This window comes from Epinephelus fuscoguttatus, linkage group LG1 (genome assembly GCF_011397635.1).
Source record: "Epinephelus fuscoguttatus linkage group LG1, E.fuscoguttatus.final_Chr_v1".
Lineage (NCBI taxonomy): Eukaryota > Metazoa > Chordata > Actinopteri > Perciformes > Serranidae > Epinephelus > Epinephelus fuscoguttatus.
Genome location: NC_064752.1, coordinates 32,697,187 through 32,715,007, shown reverse-complemented (window position 1 = coordinate 32,715,007; position 17,821 = coordinate 32,697,187). Strand labels below are relative to the sequence as shown.

Genomic DNA, 17,821 nt, shown 5'->3' with positions numbered 1-17,821 from the left:
GGCATGGCACAATAATCAGTCACTCTGTCACTTAATCACTCAATCAGTCAACAAACTAACCAACCTCGCTCCCTCTAAGACATAAATAAAAGAACTATAACATATCAGGTTGTGGCTAAAGCTGCCACTTCCAATTCAAAATCTAAAATTACTATTTGAACATTGGAAAAAAATTCAATACTTGATTTGTAACTATCCATTCAAATTCAAAATGCTCCATGTACTCCAGCAGGGGGTGTTCTGAAAATGCAGTGTACTTTAGTTTTTGCTTTTTGTTTACAGTAATATTAGCTTGTCATGAAAGCGAGGCAGCGAAGACACTGAAAAGTAATATAACATGGTCAAGATCGATCATCTTCTTCAAATCTACCCATATACTGAGGTAAAAAAAACAAATAGGACAGGAAATAAGTATGGACAGGCTTGTATAAATTGTTTTCCAGTAGCATTCCAGTAGCTGAAAATTACAGTGTTTCATCAAATGCTCCTCCAACAAAGAATGGTCATTATGCTAAATAATTTGTGTTCATTCCATCCATGTCTGTTATTACAGGAGAAAATACAAATAATGTAAGAATGTATTAAACACATGCCTGTGCCACCATGCATGAAATGAGGGAATCTGAAATGTGGGCACACACCTTACAGTCGTGTGGAAGTCATAAAGGAATAAAACAAATAGAGGCATTTGGAATGAAGCCCTGGTAGCTGGAAGAATTGTTGAAAATCTTTCTCTAGGTTAAGTGCAAACATTTTTCACCTGAAAAGTTGCCACCTTACGGGGACGGCTAGTAAAATCAGGGTCATTAACTCAATGCTTCCATTTGAGTCACATCCGTAGGGCACTGAAGAGAAGAAATGATTCATTGAGAAGAAATCAGACAGTAAATACCAAGACATAAAAATCCAGCTTAACATCGTAACTTCCACCAAGGTGAATGTAAATAGCCCGTGAACAGAATCCCTGGGGGAAGAGGTATTTCACTAACTTGATGAATGGCTTTAATAATCAGGGGAGCCCCAAGGGGACGCTAGATGAAACAACAAGGAGCTCCTGTAATAAAGAGACCTACTGCAGATATTCATCTTGATCTTAAAAAGCTTGCATGCAGATAACCAACTAGAGGAAGAAGTTATGCCTGGTTAGTGAATATGGGAAAAACCTTTAGGGGTTGCAGCTCTTTGTGCTGGTTTAGAGGTTTCAGTTTTCACCCAATACCAATAAAAAGATATTATGTAGCAGGCAGATTAAGTCTGTTTTATTAAGTAATTGTATTCTTATTTATTAACCACTTTGAGTCAAGGATGAGTCAAATGTTATATTCACACTTTTAATACTTCTGTCACTGCATTTCTGTGCAGCAGTTGGTTGTACAAGTGACAGCCTTTTACAAAATGGGGGGGGGAAAAAACCCATAATAATGCTGATAAACAAAAATAAGCAGCCTTGGAATTTGCCAGAAAGTCAATAATGCTGTATTTGGTTCAGAATCAGCAGCAGGCCAAACAGACAGGAGCCTCCTTGGGGAAATAATCGCTTGCTGCGAGACCTTCAGCCTCCATTCAAGGTGGAAGGTAAAATAATGAAATAAGAATGGAGCCGGTAATCAAGCAAGCAGCTGTCTGCCTGTTGCTGCCGGTACTCCAGAGTGAATTTTTTATAGCCCCTGGGACACAAGACTCAGAGGCTATTTCTGCGTTTCCTCCCAGAGTGTGGTAACATGAGGTAGCACGTGTTGTTGACAACATATACCGGAGCCATTTTTCGAGAATGCACATTGTACTCCATCTGGACTCTCAGGGGATGAAAGACAACATTATGTTCTGTTTGAGTGTGTTGTCCTTTAGAACCTTCAAGTGATGGTGTGTATGTTTTCATGAGACACGACAGTTAAGTACCAAGCGCTTAGAGCACTATGCAAGGATGTGTTGAAGGTCTATGGTTGACCCTTAATTGGGATCAAGGACAACAATTTACTTACTAACTTAAGTCACCGACAATTCAAGCTATATGTATTTACATGATAAATAAATGTAAATTTATAATCAAAACACATTTCAACGTGCCATCTGATACTCCCATTTTATGCTATCTTGTCGGAACAGGGTCCAAATAATGCTCCAAAGTTAAACCAAATTTTGGCAAGGGAAAAGGTACATTGCCTTTTTCAAAATGGTGTATTTCAATATTTTTGCATACTGGGGACCCTGAACAGTCTTGAAATTGCATAAATTGGGTTTGACTGGAAGACTGACAATTGAAAGCCATGTAGTCTTACACTATTTCAGTTCTGCACAAAATCGGACTGATACTTGATTAAAGCAGTCTCAAGATTGAATGAACAAATGAAAAAAAAGTTCACTCCTGATTTGACCTTACAATTGAATACCTGGCAGTCTTCAATCAATGTTTCAGTTCACTTTTCTGTAATCATTCACTGAAGGACAGTTTTTGGCCAAGGATACATGTCTGACTTCCTCTGCTTTTCAAATAAGAAAACAAGGTCTTAACAATAGATACCAAATACATGCAGAAATATGAGGAATTGGATTATATTCAAACAAAGTATAAAAATGTACACGAACCCCTGTTGTGTGTGGATGAGGGGCCCACTTTTTAAAATGTCCCCTTTCCCATATTTCGTAAAGACTAGCTTGACAAGAGGCTCATGCTTGTGACAGCGCAAGATGTCATCATTAGTGCCAGCCATTCTTGCCTGAGCTGTAATGTTAGCTAGCTCGGGCGAGCTAGCTCTAGATGCATGCTTCCTTCTGCATGGTGATGTGGTTGGTGGCTGTCTGGGTAAGATTGTTAGAAAATATTGCTGGTTTCAACCAGGTAGGTCATTTAATGACAAAGCAGCATTGTGAGTTAATAATAACTTACAAAAACATTGTGCAATAGTCCACCTTCCACCTCCTCTTCCCCTCTGTCTGTCTCTCTAAAACACACATAGCAACTAGCTTTATCATCAGCGCTACAGCACTCAGGGTTTCCATTATCAGGTGTTAGACCAGGGAAATCTGTTGAAGACCTATTTGCATCACTACAGTCATAATGTCCAGTAAAAAGATTTGATGCGGTTGGTGGGTATGGTTTGGTAGACAGACAATAGGTCCTAGATGGAACTGCTCACAACAAGGTTTGTGGATTATCCTGAGTAACTCAAGTATGGTTTCTGGAAACAGACATGGCTGTTGAGTCTTTACAACATTTTTTTTTAGCACTTTAAGCCCCACATTCGAGTGCCATCTAGTTACATTATATTTGAGAGAAGGCAGACATCTCTATCTCTGTATCATCGCCGATATCTCCAACACTCAGCAACTCACACCAAAACAATCTAGTTTGATAAATAGCACTGCAGATAAGAGGAGAAATATGTATTTTTGATTTTTGTGTTAGCTGTCCCTTAAACATATCTCAATTAAAGTGAGTCTCATTCAGTTTATACAACCATCACAAATGTTTTGTACAGAATATTCTTCATCCTCTCGATTAAGAGAAACTCTGTCTTAATCATTTACTATCACTGCACATTTTACTGAGCAGAGCTGGCCATCTCAGCCAGAGGTGATAAAGGTCCACACAAAACTAAATTTCTCAGGCTTGCTGCTAACTTCTCTCCAGTGGTTCAGAATAAATTTAAAAAGCTGATCCTGCCGTTACTAGCAAGTGTGTAATTGCCTCTGGGGACAGGGGTGGCTTCGACCAAACTTTAGACGTGTTTGGTCTTCAGATAGTATCCAAGAGTAGAAGAATATTCAACTTTTAGCCTTTTTTTGAGGACAGTCCGTGCCTTTATTGGGCTGGCCCTGCTTTGTTACACTAACCCTCTTGGTTGCTTTTGTTTTTATGTAGCAAAGATACAGGAATAAGCACTGGGCTCTGCTATTAAAGTGTGTTCTCTGTACTTTTGAAGATTACACTTTCTGTCTACCAAATAATTTTTTATTATCAATTCCACCGAATGTTCAGTGAATCACACAGATGTTTTTTAACCATGGGTCATCACAAGCACAACTACTTCACACCAGCGATTACTGCACCACCAGAGGAAGCAGCTGTCCCTTCAAGTTGCGACATGCTACAATATACTCCTGCCTCTGGTATCCTCTGGAGGTGAGCGTTGTTTCAACCATTCTTTCACTCTCCTTCTCTCTCCTACCGAGCCTCCGCCAGCACCCTCCGCTGTGACAGCATGACTGTACAATCTGTTGCCCCCCCTCGCACAGCCAGAGCTCCATTAAATTGAAAGCCAATGCAAACTGCCGGGGCTGGCCATCCTCATTAAAAGGACACCAAGCAGAGGACTGGCAGAGAATCCCAGACACTTTGGAAGCCTAATGAATTGGTACACGCCCCCACACTGTGAAAGTGGTACGCTCACGATGGATAACAGGATGAGCACTGCCAAAGAGCACTAACACTGTCTCACACTGAATACGAAGGGTTCAGAATTGATGATGAAACCACGTGTGGCATCATCATCACTTTGGGTTATACAGCGTCGACATGAAGACCACACAAACAATGCTCGCTCTTCAGTTTCCTCGTCCATCTTCAATGGTGAGAGTTGACCTGTATGGCAGTTTGAGTCATACTCTGACACATATGGCCCACAATGAGGTGAAGACACTGGTCCACGTAAGCTGGTCGTTTGACTTCACACAGAACATATGATTTCACGTTGCAGGTGATTCAATCTACACTTCAGCTGAAGTGGAAACTGGGGTGCAGGGCCTGACCGGGCCCCAGCCAGATGCACTTATCTGAAACAAATGAGTCAGGGCTGAATCTAACAAGCACTCTCTAGAACAGTGCATCCAGCCTCTCTGCTCTACATGACGGCTCAGCTCCCCTCTGCTTGGGCAATTTATCAAAGAGCCCGATTGAAAAAAAAAAAAAAAAAAATCTCCTGCGGATTACTTAACCACAAAGGATACCACAACTCTCTTTTCTGGTGCTTGAGCTGCTGTTGTTAAAAGTTAGAATAGAAGGCTTTTATTTTGTTTCTTGGATCAAGTTTTAAAAACCTGAGCAGTTGTTTTTCCGTAGGACCTTTCATTCTTGTTAAGACATCACGCCCTGAGGCATTTTCTTCTTTATGGCCAGTCTAAGACATGGAGGCGGAGACAGAGCGCAACGATTATAGCCAATTTTAATTAACTCCCTTTGGGAGAAATGCTACTAATTGATTTTCTAACCTGTCCAAGACAGTCAATCTATCTGGAACCGCTGTGCGCTGCATTCATTTATAGCGACTGAGCTAAAGCTAACTTGCTAAGCAGAGAGGGCTCGAGGGACAACTGGTGAGACACTGTGATGAAGTGGTTATCACACAATTTAATTAGACAGCAGTAAATCTATGTTTGGAGCCGCTGGAGAAAGGTAGGATTGCTAGAAGGTAAAAATGCCAATTATGTTTGAAAGAGCTGACACTGAAGAAAGTAACAGAAAAGGTGTTCTACACTTGGAAAAAATAGTACTGGCTGAAAATTAAAGCACTTGTAATGAAGTTGTATTAGCAGCTGTCTGAACTTCAAATACATCCAAACAACACATTTAAAGATGCAGTCACCTACAGCATAAAACTGGACTCTATCAGGTAAACATATACACTCAAAAGGATATCTGGAGTGACATTTACACTGCATAAGTGGTGTCAGGAAAGTATAAGGAAGATAATTAGACATTAATTAGAAATGTGAAGTAGGCTTCACTGTTGTGTAATTGGATTTGAATCCTCCCATTCATTTTAATCCAGATAGTTCTCCTTATTATTTCATATGTTCCTCCCTTCCCTTAATTAAAAGATACTACTATCTTACTGCAGGTTTCACAGACTATTTTTGGTTTCATCAGCACAGATGGCACTGACTGGTCAAAATAATAAAAGGCAATTTGACATAATTGATCTTCCACACATATATCCGCATAATCAGCGTTGGGCTCATTACTCACAAATGTAATTTATTACTCATTACTTGTACACTTTTGAAAATTAATCACATTAGTTTACTTATTACTCCCTGCCAACAGTTATGCTTTACACTGCTCATTGTGTTACATTTCTGTTACACACCACAAATATTGAGTTATCTTCCCAAGGATCTATCTGACAGATGAAGAGTCAGTTGTGGAGACACGTCATCCACCAGATATCCAGCCACAAGCTTCATTAGTTCTTTGTAACCTGCAGCTGTCCATGACTTAAATCCGGTTGTGGTTATTTAGCCATTCTAGGGATACAGCATCCTTGGTGGCCAAAGACGGCTCACCTTTGGTGGGGTGTATTTCCATAAGCGACTACTGTTGTGTCGTTCGCGAACGAATTGTTCAAAAGAACGAATCTGTTGAGTGAACGTACTGAACTGAATCACTTCCGGAACTGATTGGTTCATTTCTCAGTTCAGTTGAGCTCAGCGGCGAGCGTGCAGGCCGGGAGTGGAACTGCTGATTCGGTCCATGCAAACAATGAATCACTCGCAAGTAGCGAGGCAGCCAGGGTGCAGGGAGGGACTGCCTACCACATGACGAATCACTCTATGAACGAATCACTCGGCGAACAACGTAACCCTGATCCCTGAGTGATTCAAATCATTTCTACTCAGCGACACACTTTCATAGGGACCGTCTTCTCCAAGCTAACAGCTAACGTAGCCTGGAGTCAAGCCACATGAACACAATCACACACCTCCCCATTGTTTTAACAGACTTAGTTTCCAGATAAACAAACTTAAAACATTAGGCTGGCCAGTCATGAGACTCACCAGTGCAGGGCAGACGCAGCAGCAGCAATGGAGAGAGACGGACTACGCAGTACACAGTAAGGGCTCCTCCCGCCAAGCACTTAACGATTCAGTGAACGAATCTTTTGAACAAATCTTTTTAATGAACTGATTCTAGTGATTCAGTAACATCTAAAGAACTGCTTTGCCCATCACTACAAGCTACACATTGTTGTGCTCATCGTGTTTTTCTGAGTACCACTACCTGAAACAACAACGTCCTTGTCATGTTTCCTCAAGACAAAATCAAGTAAAGAAACTCTGGCCAAAGTTCAGTCAGGAAGACAACACTTTTCATGCTTACACTGTAAGTTTTCTTTCTCACCCTGCCATTCACTCCTTGTACGCATGCTCACTCACTTTCCCTAGGTGTCATTGTCTGTGGCTGTCAATTGAGTCATCAGCTGATTCACAATCAACCAATAGCACAGCGACACACCTTCTCTGTCAGCCTATCATCTTACTGCTCCTCATTTTAAACACGGTTCTCTCTCTGCCGTAGTTCTTACTTGCTGCAGTTGTGCTTGCCCTCCACCTTCCCATCAACACCTAGTCTTTACAGATTCATTAGCCTCATCCGCCTCATCAGCCTCAGAGTCAGCCACCACCACCACTAGCGTCTGGACTCCATTGGGGAATTTATCCTGCTGCTGCTCAGATGTCGCTTGATCGCAAAATATCTCCCTCTGGTGTCCAAGCACCAAACATTTCTGTTAAATCTTAATCAGCACAAATCATCTGTTAATCTGTACACTCATATTTCTTATTGAATATTATCTTACGTCATTCTTCTGTCTCTCCTGACTGAAACGGGAATACTTCCAGCTGCTGCGTGTAAGCTTTTCCAAACTCCAAAGCTAGGTTGTTGCTTGGTGATGTGCATGTGCAATGCGATGATAATGAAAATGACTCCAGGGGATGTGATTGATTTCAAATCATTTGTCATTTGTGTTTGGGGTATCTGTAATAATATTACTGAAATATTGTTTGTAATTCGTTACACTATTTGTTGTTTGGAAAGCAATATCACTGTAATGTGTTGCAGCTAAACACTGTGCATATTAATGGCAGTTGCTAGAAGTCAAGCACACAAGTAGCAAGTGGTGAAGTACCGACCCCGGAGGAGAACTGAACTATAATAAACTCACCCTGTGATTTTTGTTCCAACAAGACACACTGAGCTGTGAATATAAAATGTGGTGAAGGTGCTACAGTACAGCAACAGGGCACCCCGAGCCATCACCCACCTCCATAAAAAGCACATAGTGCAGCACATATCCCCTCTCTCCTTTGGGTGCCTTCAGGAGCTGTAATTTGTCTCAAGAACACTGAAGGCACATACCCTTGGCTTTTTTTGTGTTTATGGTTCACCTTGGCTTGTATTTTCTTACAAGTTTCAATTCACGTCCATCTGCCTAAACCTTCAGCCAAAGCTGAGCTGTATGTTTTTAACATAAATTAATCTGATAACACTGTGTTAATTAGACAGTAGACACTGCCCTGTTGGTGTGGTATAGGTTATAGTGCATTTCTAGCCTTTAACAACTGACTTTAACTTGTTTTTAATGTTAAACACACTGTGATGTTTTATTTCACAAACAGAGCCCAGAGGTAAGATAGTGGTAATAGGAGATAGTACTTCTCGATGCCTGTAGCCTCGCAGTCTGAGGCACATACCATGTAATCGCAATATTCACAATCTGCTTTTGACAGGAGCTTATTATGTTGCATGTCAGCCAGCCTCGCTCTTTCCTCCGGTTTCTGGCGTGCCAGTCTCTACCGTCTGTCGTTACAGTGAACCATGAATGAAAAGAATTTATTGTTTATGTTATTAGGTTATTAGGATTCTGGGAGCTTCAGGGCCAGAGAAGGATGTTTGTACCAGGAAGGTTTGGGGGTTCAAATCCCTGCTGTGGCTGAGCTGGGAGTTGATTTCTTAATTTCTCAAAATACATAAATGGAGCTGTGCAATGGCTTGTGATCTAATGCGTACAGTACAGTTTAGTGTAATGTAGCATTGGAAAGCCTCAATTTTACTGTCTATTTTCCAGGATATTTGCTCAGAATAGGAGTGTAACTATCACAAAGGTTATTTTAATATAACGTACACCCTCCTCGGCTCATTCCGGTAAACTTACAGCTATTTTTGATTTCCATCCTGATCTCACTGTAACAGTCACGATCCATACACTCTATAGCCTATAATATAGTGATATTATTATAGATTTTATTTCGTTATCTTTACATTTATCACAGATTTACAGTAGTTATTTGTCCATGAAGGATTTTCTGCATCTATAACTGTACATAGACAATCTTGAAGACATTTTGATCAGCAGCTGTTTGAAATATATGCTGAACCAGCCTCTTAGATACAGATTTAAAAAGCTTTTAAAGCTTTGTACCTGATTTTGTCCAACAAAATAGGTTGTGCTGAAACTAATGTTAAGGTGGGGTATGAATGTGGCTTGTTCCTATATCTAAATAAGTTATTGAAAGGGATGTGTCATATTCACTTTAATTTAAAAATGCTTCACCTTACACTGTATTGAACCACTTTCAGGTGAGCACATTAAAAAATAAATGGGATATTCACAAGTTTCATTTAATAGTACCCCACAGACAGTAACAGTAAGATAATTTCAGTCCATCATCTATCTTCATAACAACAAGAATAAACTTTAAAAAACAAAAAAGGGACGGAAACCCCACCCAATCACTCCTGAATGGTGGTTTTATATGATATTATAACAGAGGTTCTTCTTACAGCATCCACCCACAAACAGAGACAAAAGAGCAACTTACCATTCCCAGAGATGTGATTATCCACCTCGCCGTGTCCGGCGTTGAGCGCTGCATTAAGTTGAATATAAAGTCCCACGTACTGTAAAATCCCTAATATCACTGCAAAGGCTCCCATTGCTTCAGCCGGTGTTTCAAGCAGTTGCGTGAAAAGTGTCACATTAGGTGAAGAGCATGGGTAAAATGTCCCCGCCGGTGCTGAGCAGCCCCTCACAGACAGCTCGGAGCCGCTGATGCTGCTGCTCCTCTCGGCTCTGCAGGAGGAGGTGGTGATGCGGCCGGCGGAGGCGGAGGGAGAAGCAGCGTGGTGACAGGTGCGGCGGCTCACACAGAAGGAGTCAATTAGGCGGAGGGATCTCACAGAGATGTTAGTGTCGGTTTAAGTTAAATTCCTGCACTAGATTTAAATCTTGTTACTTCAGCAGTTATTCCCTAAGTGATATTTAAACACTGTTATCTGTCAGTGTTGTTTGGGTTGTTTTACACTTTTAGGTTGTGTAGCCAAAATATGGGAGCCTGTTTTTGCTTAATAATACTTTTAGGTTAAAGACACACTTACCTTTCTGTAACTTTTACGCTTCTTTGTTTAGGTTAAAATGCTATTAATAAACTGATGGCACACTAAAATGTAAGTGAATTCCACCAGAAATAAAAACTCATAATTATACCATTAATAAGAAAACTCTGATGATTGGCCGAACGTCCTGTCTGTCTTTCCCACGTGGAGGCCTCCGACTGACTGCTCGTGTAACATCTCGGCTCTGCTTTCAAACGATGGGGAAGATGGACACAGCTTCATCCTGGGCTAAAAAGGGACAAGATGGTCGCTAATGTAACATAGGCTATAATTTCATAAATGAAAACACAGCATTCAGTTGCTAATGGCTAACGTTAGCCTACTGTAGCATAGCCTCTGAAACATTATCTTCCTTGTGCGTTTCCACTTAATAGTAACGTTAACGCTACTATCTAACATTAGCACAGTAACCTTATTTCAAAACTCATCAGTCATCACTGACTCCGATTGAGTTTTAAAACTCCTGGGTTGCGTTTGACTGTCTTGGCTGTAACGTTACACTCACTCTCCTCTTACGTGTATCTAACGTTACCTTACCAACGCCTACGTCTATCATAGACATAATGAGGACGTAATGGAGGAGGGGGAAGAGGCCTTTGGAGGGAGGTGAAGTTGCAGGAGGAGGGGGATGGGACTTTGGAGGGAGGCGGGAGTTGTGGATGTTCAAATTTTTAGTAGCTTTAACTATTAGCCTGCGTTTTACACTGTATTACTACTGTATGGTGAATGGTAAAGTGGGACAACTAAGCTTCATCATTTTTATCTTTATGTGTATACACTTAAATTACTAAAATAAACACTGAGCTCATCATTAGCAAGTATGTGATGAAAAAACACAGGTTAGGTGGCTATATGACATCACTTCTGGAGACGTGGCAAACCGCAGTCAACAAGCATGTCATGGACCAAGCAGTTGAAGCACAAAAGCACAGGGTTAAAGTTAAAAAAGGTGGGTTTATTTCCCCCCCCAAAAAATATTTTTAAATGACTAAAGATAACAAAATTTGATTTAAAGGGCCCTTAAAAGAGGTTGACAAAACATAACTTTGCTGAGAAAAGGCTGCCAAACAGACAAAATGAGACGATGGGACAACATATATACTGGCTGATCAGACCAACTGAAACACAAAGGGAAGAACTTACACAAATAATAACTAAGGATAACACAAAACACCTAATCCCCCCCATGATGTCACAGCTCTTGGTGCAGTCTGTGGGATGGCTTTCTGTGTAAAAGCAGGCTTCGCCCTCAGCCCCATCTTCTGCCCAGCTCCAACCAGGAAGTGACTTCAGGCGACTCAAAGACAAAGAGAAATGAATTAATAACTTACAAAAGCAAATAGCAAAATGACAAAACAGCTAACATAACATGTGCGCACTTCATTTAGAAAACAGTGTGTTGTCAAAACGCTAATGAATTTTAATCTAAACAGTTGCTGTGTGTATTTTGAGTGACTGCAAATTAAAGATAACTAAACGTGGTAATGGTGTCAGTCAGTATGGGCATCATTCAATCTCTTGTGTGGCTGTGGACACGACACAAAAGCACATGGGAGAAGTTTTCCTTGTAGGCTTTCTCCGAGAAAGCCCTTTCTGACAGAGATCTATTCATTTTAACCCAAACTACAGATCCTTTTATGGTAGAAAACCCTCAAGGAAAATTTCTCCCAACTGTATTTGACAATCTCGCAGTGAATCGTGGTGAAAAGTAAAATGACATAGCGTTCTGAGGTGAATACTCCAAAGTATATTGTATTATAATGGTGAACAAGAGAGATGAGGAAATAGTGGTGATTCCCTACCTCTGGCACGGTCCTTAAGTCCAGATATCCATTCCTTGATGATTCCTTTGGTCAGTAAGGGTCTACTGATTAAAAAAAAAAATGAAAGGGTTTTTCATAAAAAATGAATCCAAGTTGAGAACTCTATTGCTAACATGCTAACCTCATTGGTCAAATGGACCACAGTTCAATATTTGCTCATCTTCCTTCACAATGTTGTTGGGTATGCTTGTTTTCATTACCTCACTGGCTACAAAATAAAAGTGTTCCTCAGGTTTTATGTGTATTTTTCATCAGTAGACAGACCCAGGACTACAGCATGTATGATCAGTTTAGAGGGCCAACGGGATTTGTCGTGCATCTGTGGAGCCAACTTTCTACAGTCTTTGAAGACCTTTTTCTGAAACTCATGGTTTTGTGATGGTCATTATGTACAACCTACACCCTCACATTTGTGGGCACAACACTGATATCTCCACAGTGGCTGAATTGATTTTTACCATTCAAACTGTTTTTTTTTTTCCAAGTACTAGTACTTTTTGAGTATTTTTAGAAATCCATAATTTTGCTACAATATGTTCAATGAGCCATATTTCAAGTTGCTGAGTAACAAAAGTCACATAAAATGAACTGTTTGAGAATGGAGCAGAAGAAAAATGACAAACCAGCAGCTGCAGCAGATTAAAAGCTTAAGGTGTGTCTGGAGCTGCAAGAGGTTAGAGATCCACAGAGGAGACACTGCACTTAGTCTGGGAACCTATTAGCTATCAGTCCGATGACAATTTAGCCACTGGGGGCAATGGCCAATGTTTTGAAGGTTTGAAGGTGTTTGGGTAACAGCTATCTTGGCTTTCCTCTTCCATACACCAGTCATTGTTTACAGTCCAATTAGCAAACTGAGGTGCTATATACACAGAGCTGTGATGCTCTATAAACAGACATCCGCATATGAATGCAGATATGTCTTTTAAAAAGCTAATAATAAGCTAAAGTAAAAGCCGATGGGTTCCGAGATTTCATTTCAGCCAATGCGATCCCCCTTTTTTTGCACTCCATATAGACTGTTTACCTGCATGTAACCAAAACACGATTGGTCAAAAACACTACTGGGACTACAAACGGCAATGAGAATGTTTCTGATACTAAAATCTTGTCCAGTTTCACACAGATTCTATATTCTGTTTCTAGAGATTACTCTGCTCTCAGCTTACACTATGGAACAGATTTATGTTGTAAATGTGTATGTTTACTGGGCAAGTGTCGGGGGGGGGGGGGGGGGGGTCACACCAGGGCCGGGACTAGCAATTTGTGCAAAAAAATAAAAAATATTCATTCATTAATTTTCCATAACTGCTTATCCTGTTGGGGGTTGTGGGGGTGCTGGAGCCTATCCCAGATGACACTGGATGAGAAGCAGAAGCACCCTGCACAGGTTCCCATACTTTCACAGGGCTAACACACAGAGTGAGACACAACACCATTCACGCTCACATTCACACCGAGGGGCAATTTAGAATCACCAGTTAACCTATGTGTTTTTGGACTGTGGGAGGAAGCTGGAGTACCTGGGCAAAACCCACACTGACACAGGGAGAACATGCAAACTCCAGGAACCCTCTTGTTGTGAAGTGACAATGCTAACCACTGTACCACCATGCCACCCATTAACCTTAATTAATGACTGATTTAAAGCTTCATCTAGTGACTGAAATCAAACACACCCATGATGAAATTCAAATGAAATGCTCATGGTGGATCCGTTGGTTGTGACTTCTGCCTTCACTGAAGAATTGTTACCCTCAGTGAGGTGTGTGAGGTCTTTCTGATGTTTTTTTTTGACAGTGATCCCTAATGCAACTGCAGAGCCTCATTCAGCTCAAAACCTTGTGAATTCACAAAGCTCAGTGGGACAGAGAGGCTGGGTGGACTGGTTACAGTGGGACAGTGAAGGATCAGATTGTGGAAGACTTTGCAGTGCTCAAGAGGAGACAGTGTAAAGGGAGCTATTGCTGATGGTATCATTTACTTCTGTAATTTTCCTGCAATGACAATTCAAAATATGTGCCAGGAAATGGTCTATTTGCATGCAAATGGTTTGCAACCTTCTAATGGTCATAGAGATAGAGATGAGTCCTCGCCTTTTAATAGTCATCAGTGTATACAGAAGAGTATAACACAGATGTGTTACAGCTTGGACCTGGGAGAGATGCCACAGTCATCAACATCCAATTTCAATCATATGGCTATTTCTGAAAGTATTTTCAGATTCACACGACAAGAGGTGGGTAGATATGGGTTTGTGTTGAGCTGTCCAGAGCTGACAGTGCAAACACGGCCTGGGCACAGTGTAAAGACAAGTGGCCTTTAGCCAGTGTTCTTTCTTTGCCAGTATGACAGCCAGAAGATTCACATTATAGCTGAAGGACAATGATCTCATACTGGAGACATGGAGACAAGGAGAATATTCTCTGCTGTCCTTCTCACTCCGTTATTAAACACATACTGTGTGCCTGCACAAAGAGCAGAGATTGCATCTCCATAGAAAGACATTTCACACACTTTTCCTACCTTTATAAGTGCTGCTGTTTCATATATCTAAATTAATATGAGCTCTAATCACCTATGAATCCAAAATCCTGACCGACATACCATCTGAAATAAAAAGACAATTCTGCTGTTTTCTTTTCAATGAGAGAAAATGATACCCTCTATCTCTGGGTTTATTAAGAGAGGTATACTTTCCTCACACTTAATATGGCGCCTGCATAGGCATTTGTTTTTTCTTGAGTGTGTAATTAATTATTATCAAAGGGAAGAGAGCCATTTATCCTGCTGACTTTGATCCATCTGCGCAAGAGCCTGACATGTGGAGCTCACAGCATGCATTTTAGATTTTCTGGGGAAGTTTTTTTTTAATTAAAGTTTGAACACATTTTAACTGTTATTTTGATCACCCAGGTTTATATGAGTTGTATTAGAGTCATGTGGGGCCATAAAATCCATTTGTTTGCTCTGACTTTAATGAGGTGTTTAATTCCAATGCACCTGCTGTCTTCTGTCAGTGTTAGCGATACTGCAAAATGATTTGTTTGGGGTTTAGACATTTGGGACATCCGTAGCTAAAAGCCTTCTCCCTCCACATATGAGCGGGGACAGATAGCACTATTTGAAGAGCTCAGAAATCAATTCGCAGCTACAAAAGAAAACCAGTTAACCTTAGAGGTCTTTGAGAAACGCTACAATTTTCACTGTGTGCCTGGTCCAAAAGAGGCTGTTTATTTTTCCTCCTGGTTGGTGCTGCTGTCTGTTCCCTTCCTGTGGGTGTCAACCAGGCTCTCAAGCCCCGAGAACTGAGGGTGAAATTGAAGTTGATGTATGCAGACGTGAGCCCCTAAGACGGACACAACACCTGCCTGGCTGCTCTGAGCGCAGCACCTCCCCAGCACTAACTGCCTCAGACAGCCTTAGCCAGAGATGAGGTGTATATGTGTGTGTGTGTGTGTGTGTGTGTGTGTGTGTGTGTTGGAGATGATGGTTATACAGCACAGGGCCCGTTAAATGTAAAATGAAAGGAGCGAACTGGGAGTGTGACTCAACCAGGGAGTGGATTTCAAAGCAGACAGCTTCCACAGAAGCTTCATGACATCCATTATTTATTGAGGTCTCTTTGACACATTCAGCCGCTTCTTTACCTGCTGCTTTCAGATAGCAGAACAGAGGCGAACGTTCCTCTCTCTGAGCAAATTGATGCAATCAGCAGAGAATGTAGCGTGCAATAGTTGCTCTCAATACGACAATAAATGAAATATTATTATACTATTTAGATTTTAGATTAGATTTATGGGTTTATATTAAAGTTAAATGGATGTTTATTGTGTTCATTGGAAAATGAAAAATGCTATTTTTTCATCATTTGGCAGAAAATCCCATGGGGCCCCATTGACTGATCTCCATTGTCATTATATTCCCCAAAAGCATATAAATAAAACAGTACAAAGGGCTAACGATACAAATTTAAGCAGCATATGAGGAGAAATTGCAGCACCTTTTATATGGATTCTTAAAATAAATCATTTAGATACTGATCAATTTTTAATACTCTCCTTGGACATCCCTGGGCTGTCACCATAAAAATGAATTAACTAAAAAAAAAGGGCTGTTTCCCCCCAAATATCTTTATTTAGGGTGTTTTCTTGGTACAAGTCTCATACACCTTGTGTTTAGATTTCGGGCCTATTGGTCAGTAGACTATGGGTGACTTAGGGTGCTTTCAGACCTAGAGTTGTCTAGCTTTGGCCCGAATCAGGGACTAATCTTGTTACTAAGTTGCATAATTGCCTAGAGTTGGTTCGTGTTCTCACGGCAGCATTTACAAATGGACCAGATCAAATGCCTTGTGCAAGAAAGCTGCTCTTGATTGGTCAGAATTTCCATGCGGGAAAAATCCAGGAAGTAAAGAAAACGTTAAAAAAGAGTACACTTGCAAGATAAGTGTGACACTTTCTAATGTCACAATGGAGGGACAACTACGCAGGTTGGTTTTAGCGCTGGTCATCATGTACTATATTGCTGTCATTGTTCATTTTAGGCAAACCACGCAGTTTGAAAATGAGGCGCGGCTCCAACTAGAAAACAATGTTTTGATGCATTGGATGTGCTGAATGTGCATATTAAGGCAGTACAGGAGGAGGTGCACATTAATAATCCTCCAGGACTGTAACATGCTCATGTTTAACCCAAACAATGTGTCATGTGACTGCAGTTGGTTCAGATCGAGGTCGGAACACGTTCTCACCACAAACTAACTGCACCAGAGTTTGTTCGTAACCGGACCAAGGTGGGCTCCCGAGTGTGATTGCTGTGTTCACACCTTCCCAAACAAACCGCAGTTAGGGGGCAAATGAACTTGAGTTCAACTGAACCAAACCAAACAGGGCTGGTGTGAAAGCACCCTTACTCATTGATCATGCTCCAATAAAGCTAAATCAATACATCAGTTTAACTTGTTAAGTGCTAAAGACTGTGTACATGTAAAACATAGGGTTCTGCTCACCTAGCTGCCTAGCTATGTTCAAAAAACATAGCAGCAGAAAAGAGGTATGAATTAGAGGTGTGAATTAGAAGCTCTATAAGTTAAGGCTGTTCTAATGCACAGTTCTTTTGTATACCTCCAAAAAGTAATACACCACAATTTGTATTCATTCCACATAATGATGAGTCAGTACTTCATGTATAACCCATGTAACTGGGAAGGCTGCAATCATGTGATAAATGTGCTGACAGGAGTAGAGGTAGCAAAAGTGCGCCTCAGTAAGCAGGTTGGGGTGGTGGATGGGTCAAACAAACACAGGACTTTCCCCCAGAGGACAGGCATTTGGGATTGTGTGAAACCTAATGAACTTTCGGTTATTTTAAGGTACGTCATTACCAATGACAGATGATTCTTTACTTGAACCTAACATACATAACTTTATATCAAGTACATATTGCATTTGTGGGGCGCTAATTTAAATTATATCATATAAACAGTTGAATGTATATTTTTGTGAGAAAACATTTGAACCATTGTATTAGGATTATGAGTTATATAAAAAGAAAAAAAAAATCATGTACAGATATAAGTGTTTATTTCTTTGAACGCCATTAAGAATGCTAACTGCTAATAGCACTAATGACACTAATGGAAGGGCGGCACAGTGGTGTGGTGGTTAGCATTGTCACCTCACAGCAAGAGGGTTCTGTGTGGAGTTTGCATGTTCTCCCCGTGTAAGAGTGGGTTTTCTCCGGGCACTCTGGCTTCCTCCCACAGTCCAAAGACATGCAGGTTGGGGATAGGTTAATTGGTGACTCTAAATTGCCCGTAGGTGTG

General features: G+C 40.9%; 1 protein-coding gene across 1 annotated transcript in view; it reads right to left on the bottom strand.

Moving 5' to 3' along the window:
* Positions 1 to 9,885, bottom strand: part of vstm2l (V-set and transmembrane domain containing 2 like) — a 34,911-nt gene extending 25,026 nt beyond the window's left edge. The window contains exon 1 of the mRNA XM_049590734.1: positions 9,598 to 9,885. Within this exon, the coding sequence (XP_049446691.1) occupies positions 9,598 to 9,712 (115 nt within the window). The 5' untranslated portion in view covers positions 9,713 to 9,885. The remainder of the gene's footprint in view (positions 1 to 9,597) is intronic.
* Between the last annotated feature and the right edge of the window lie 7,936 nt (positions 9,886 to 17,821).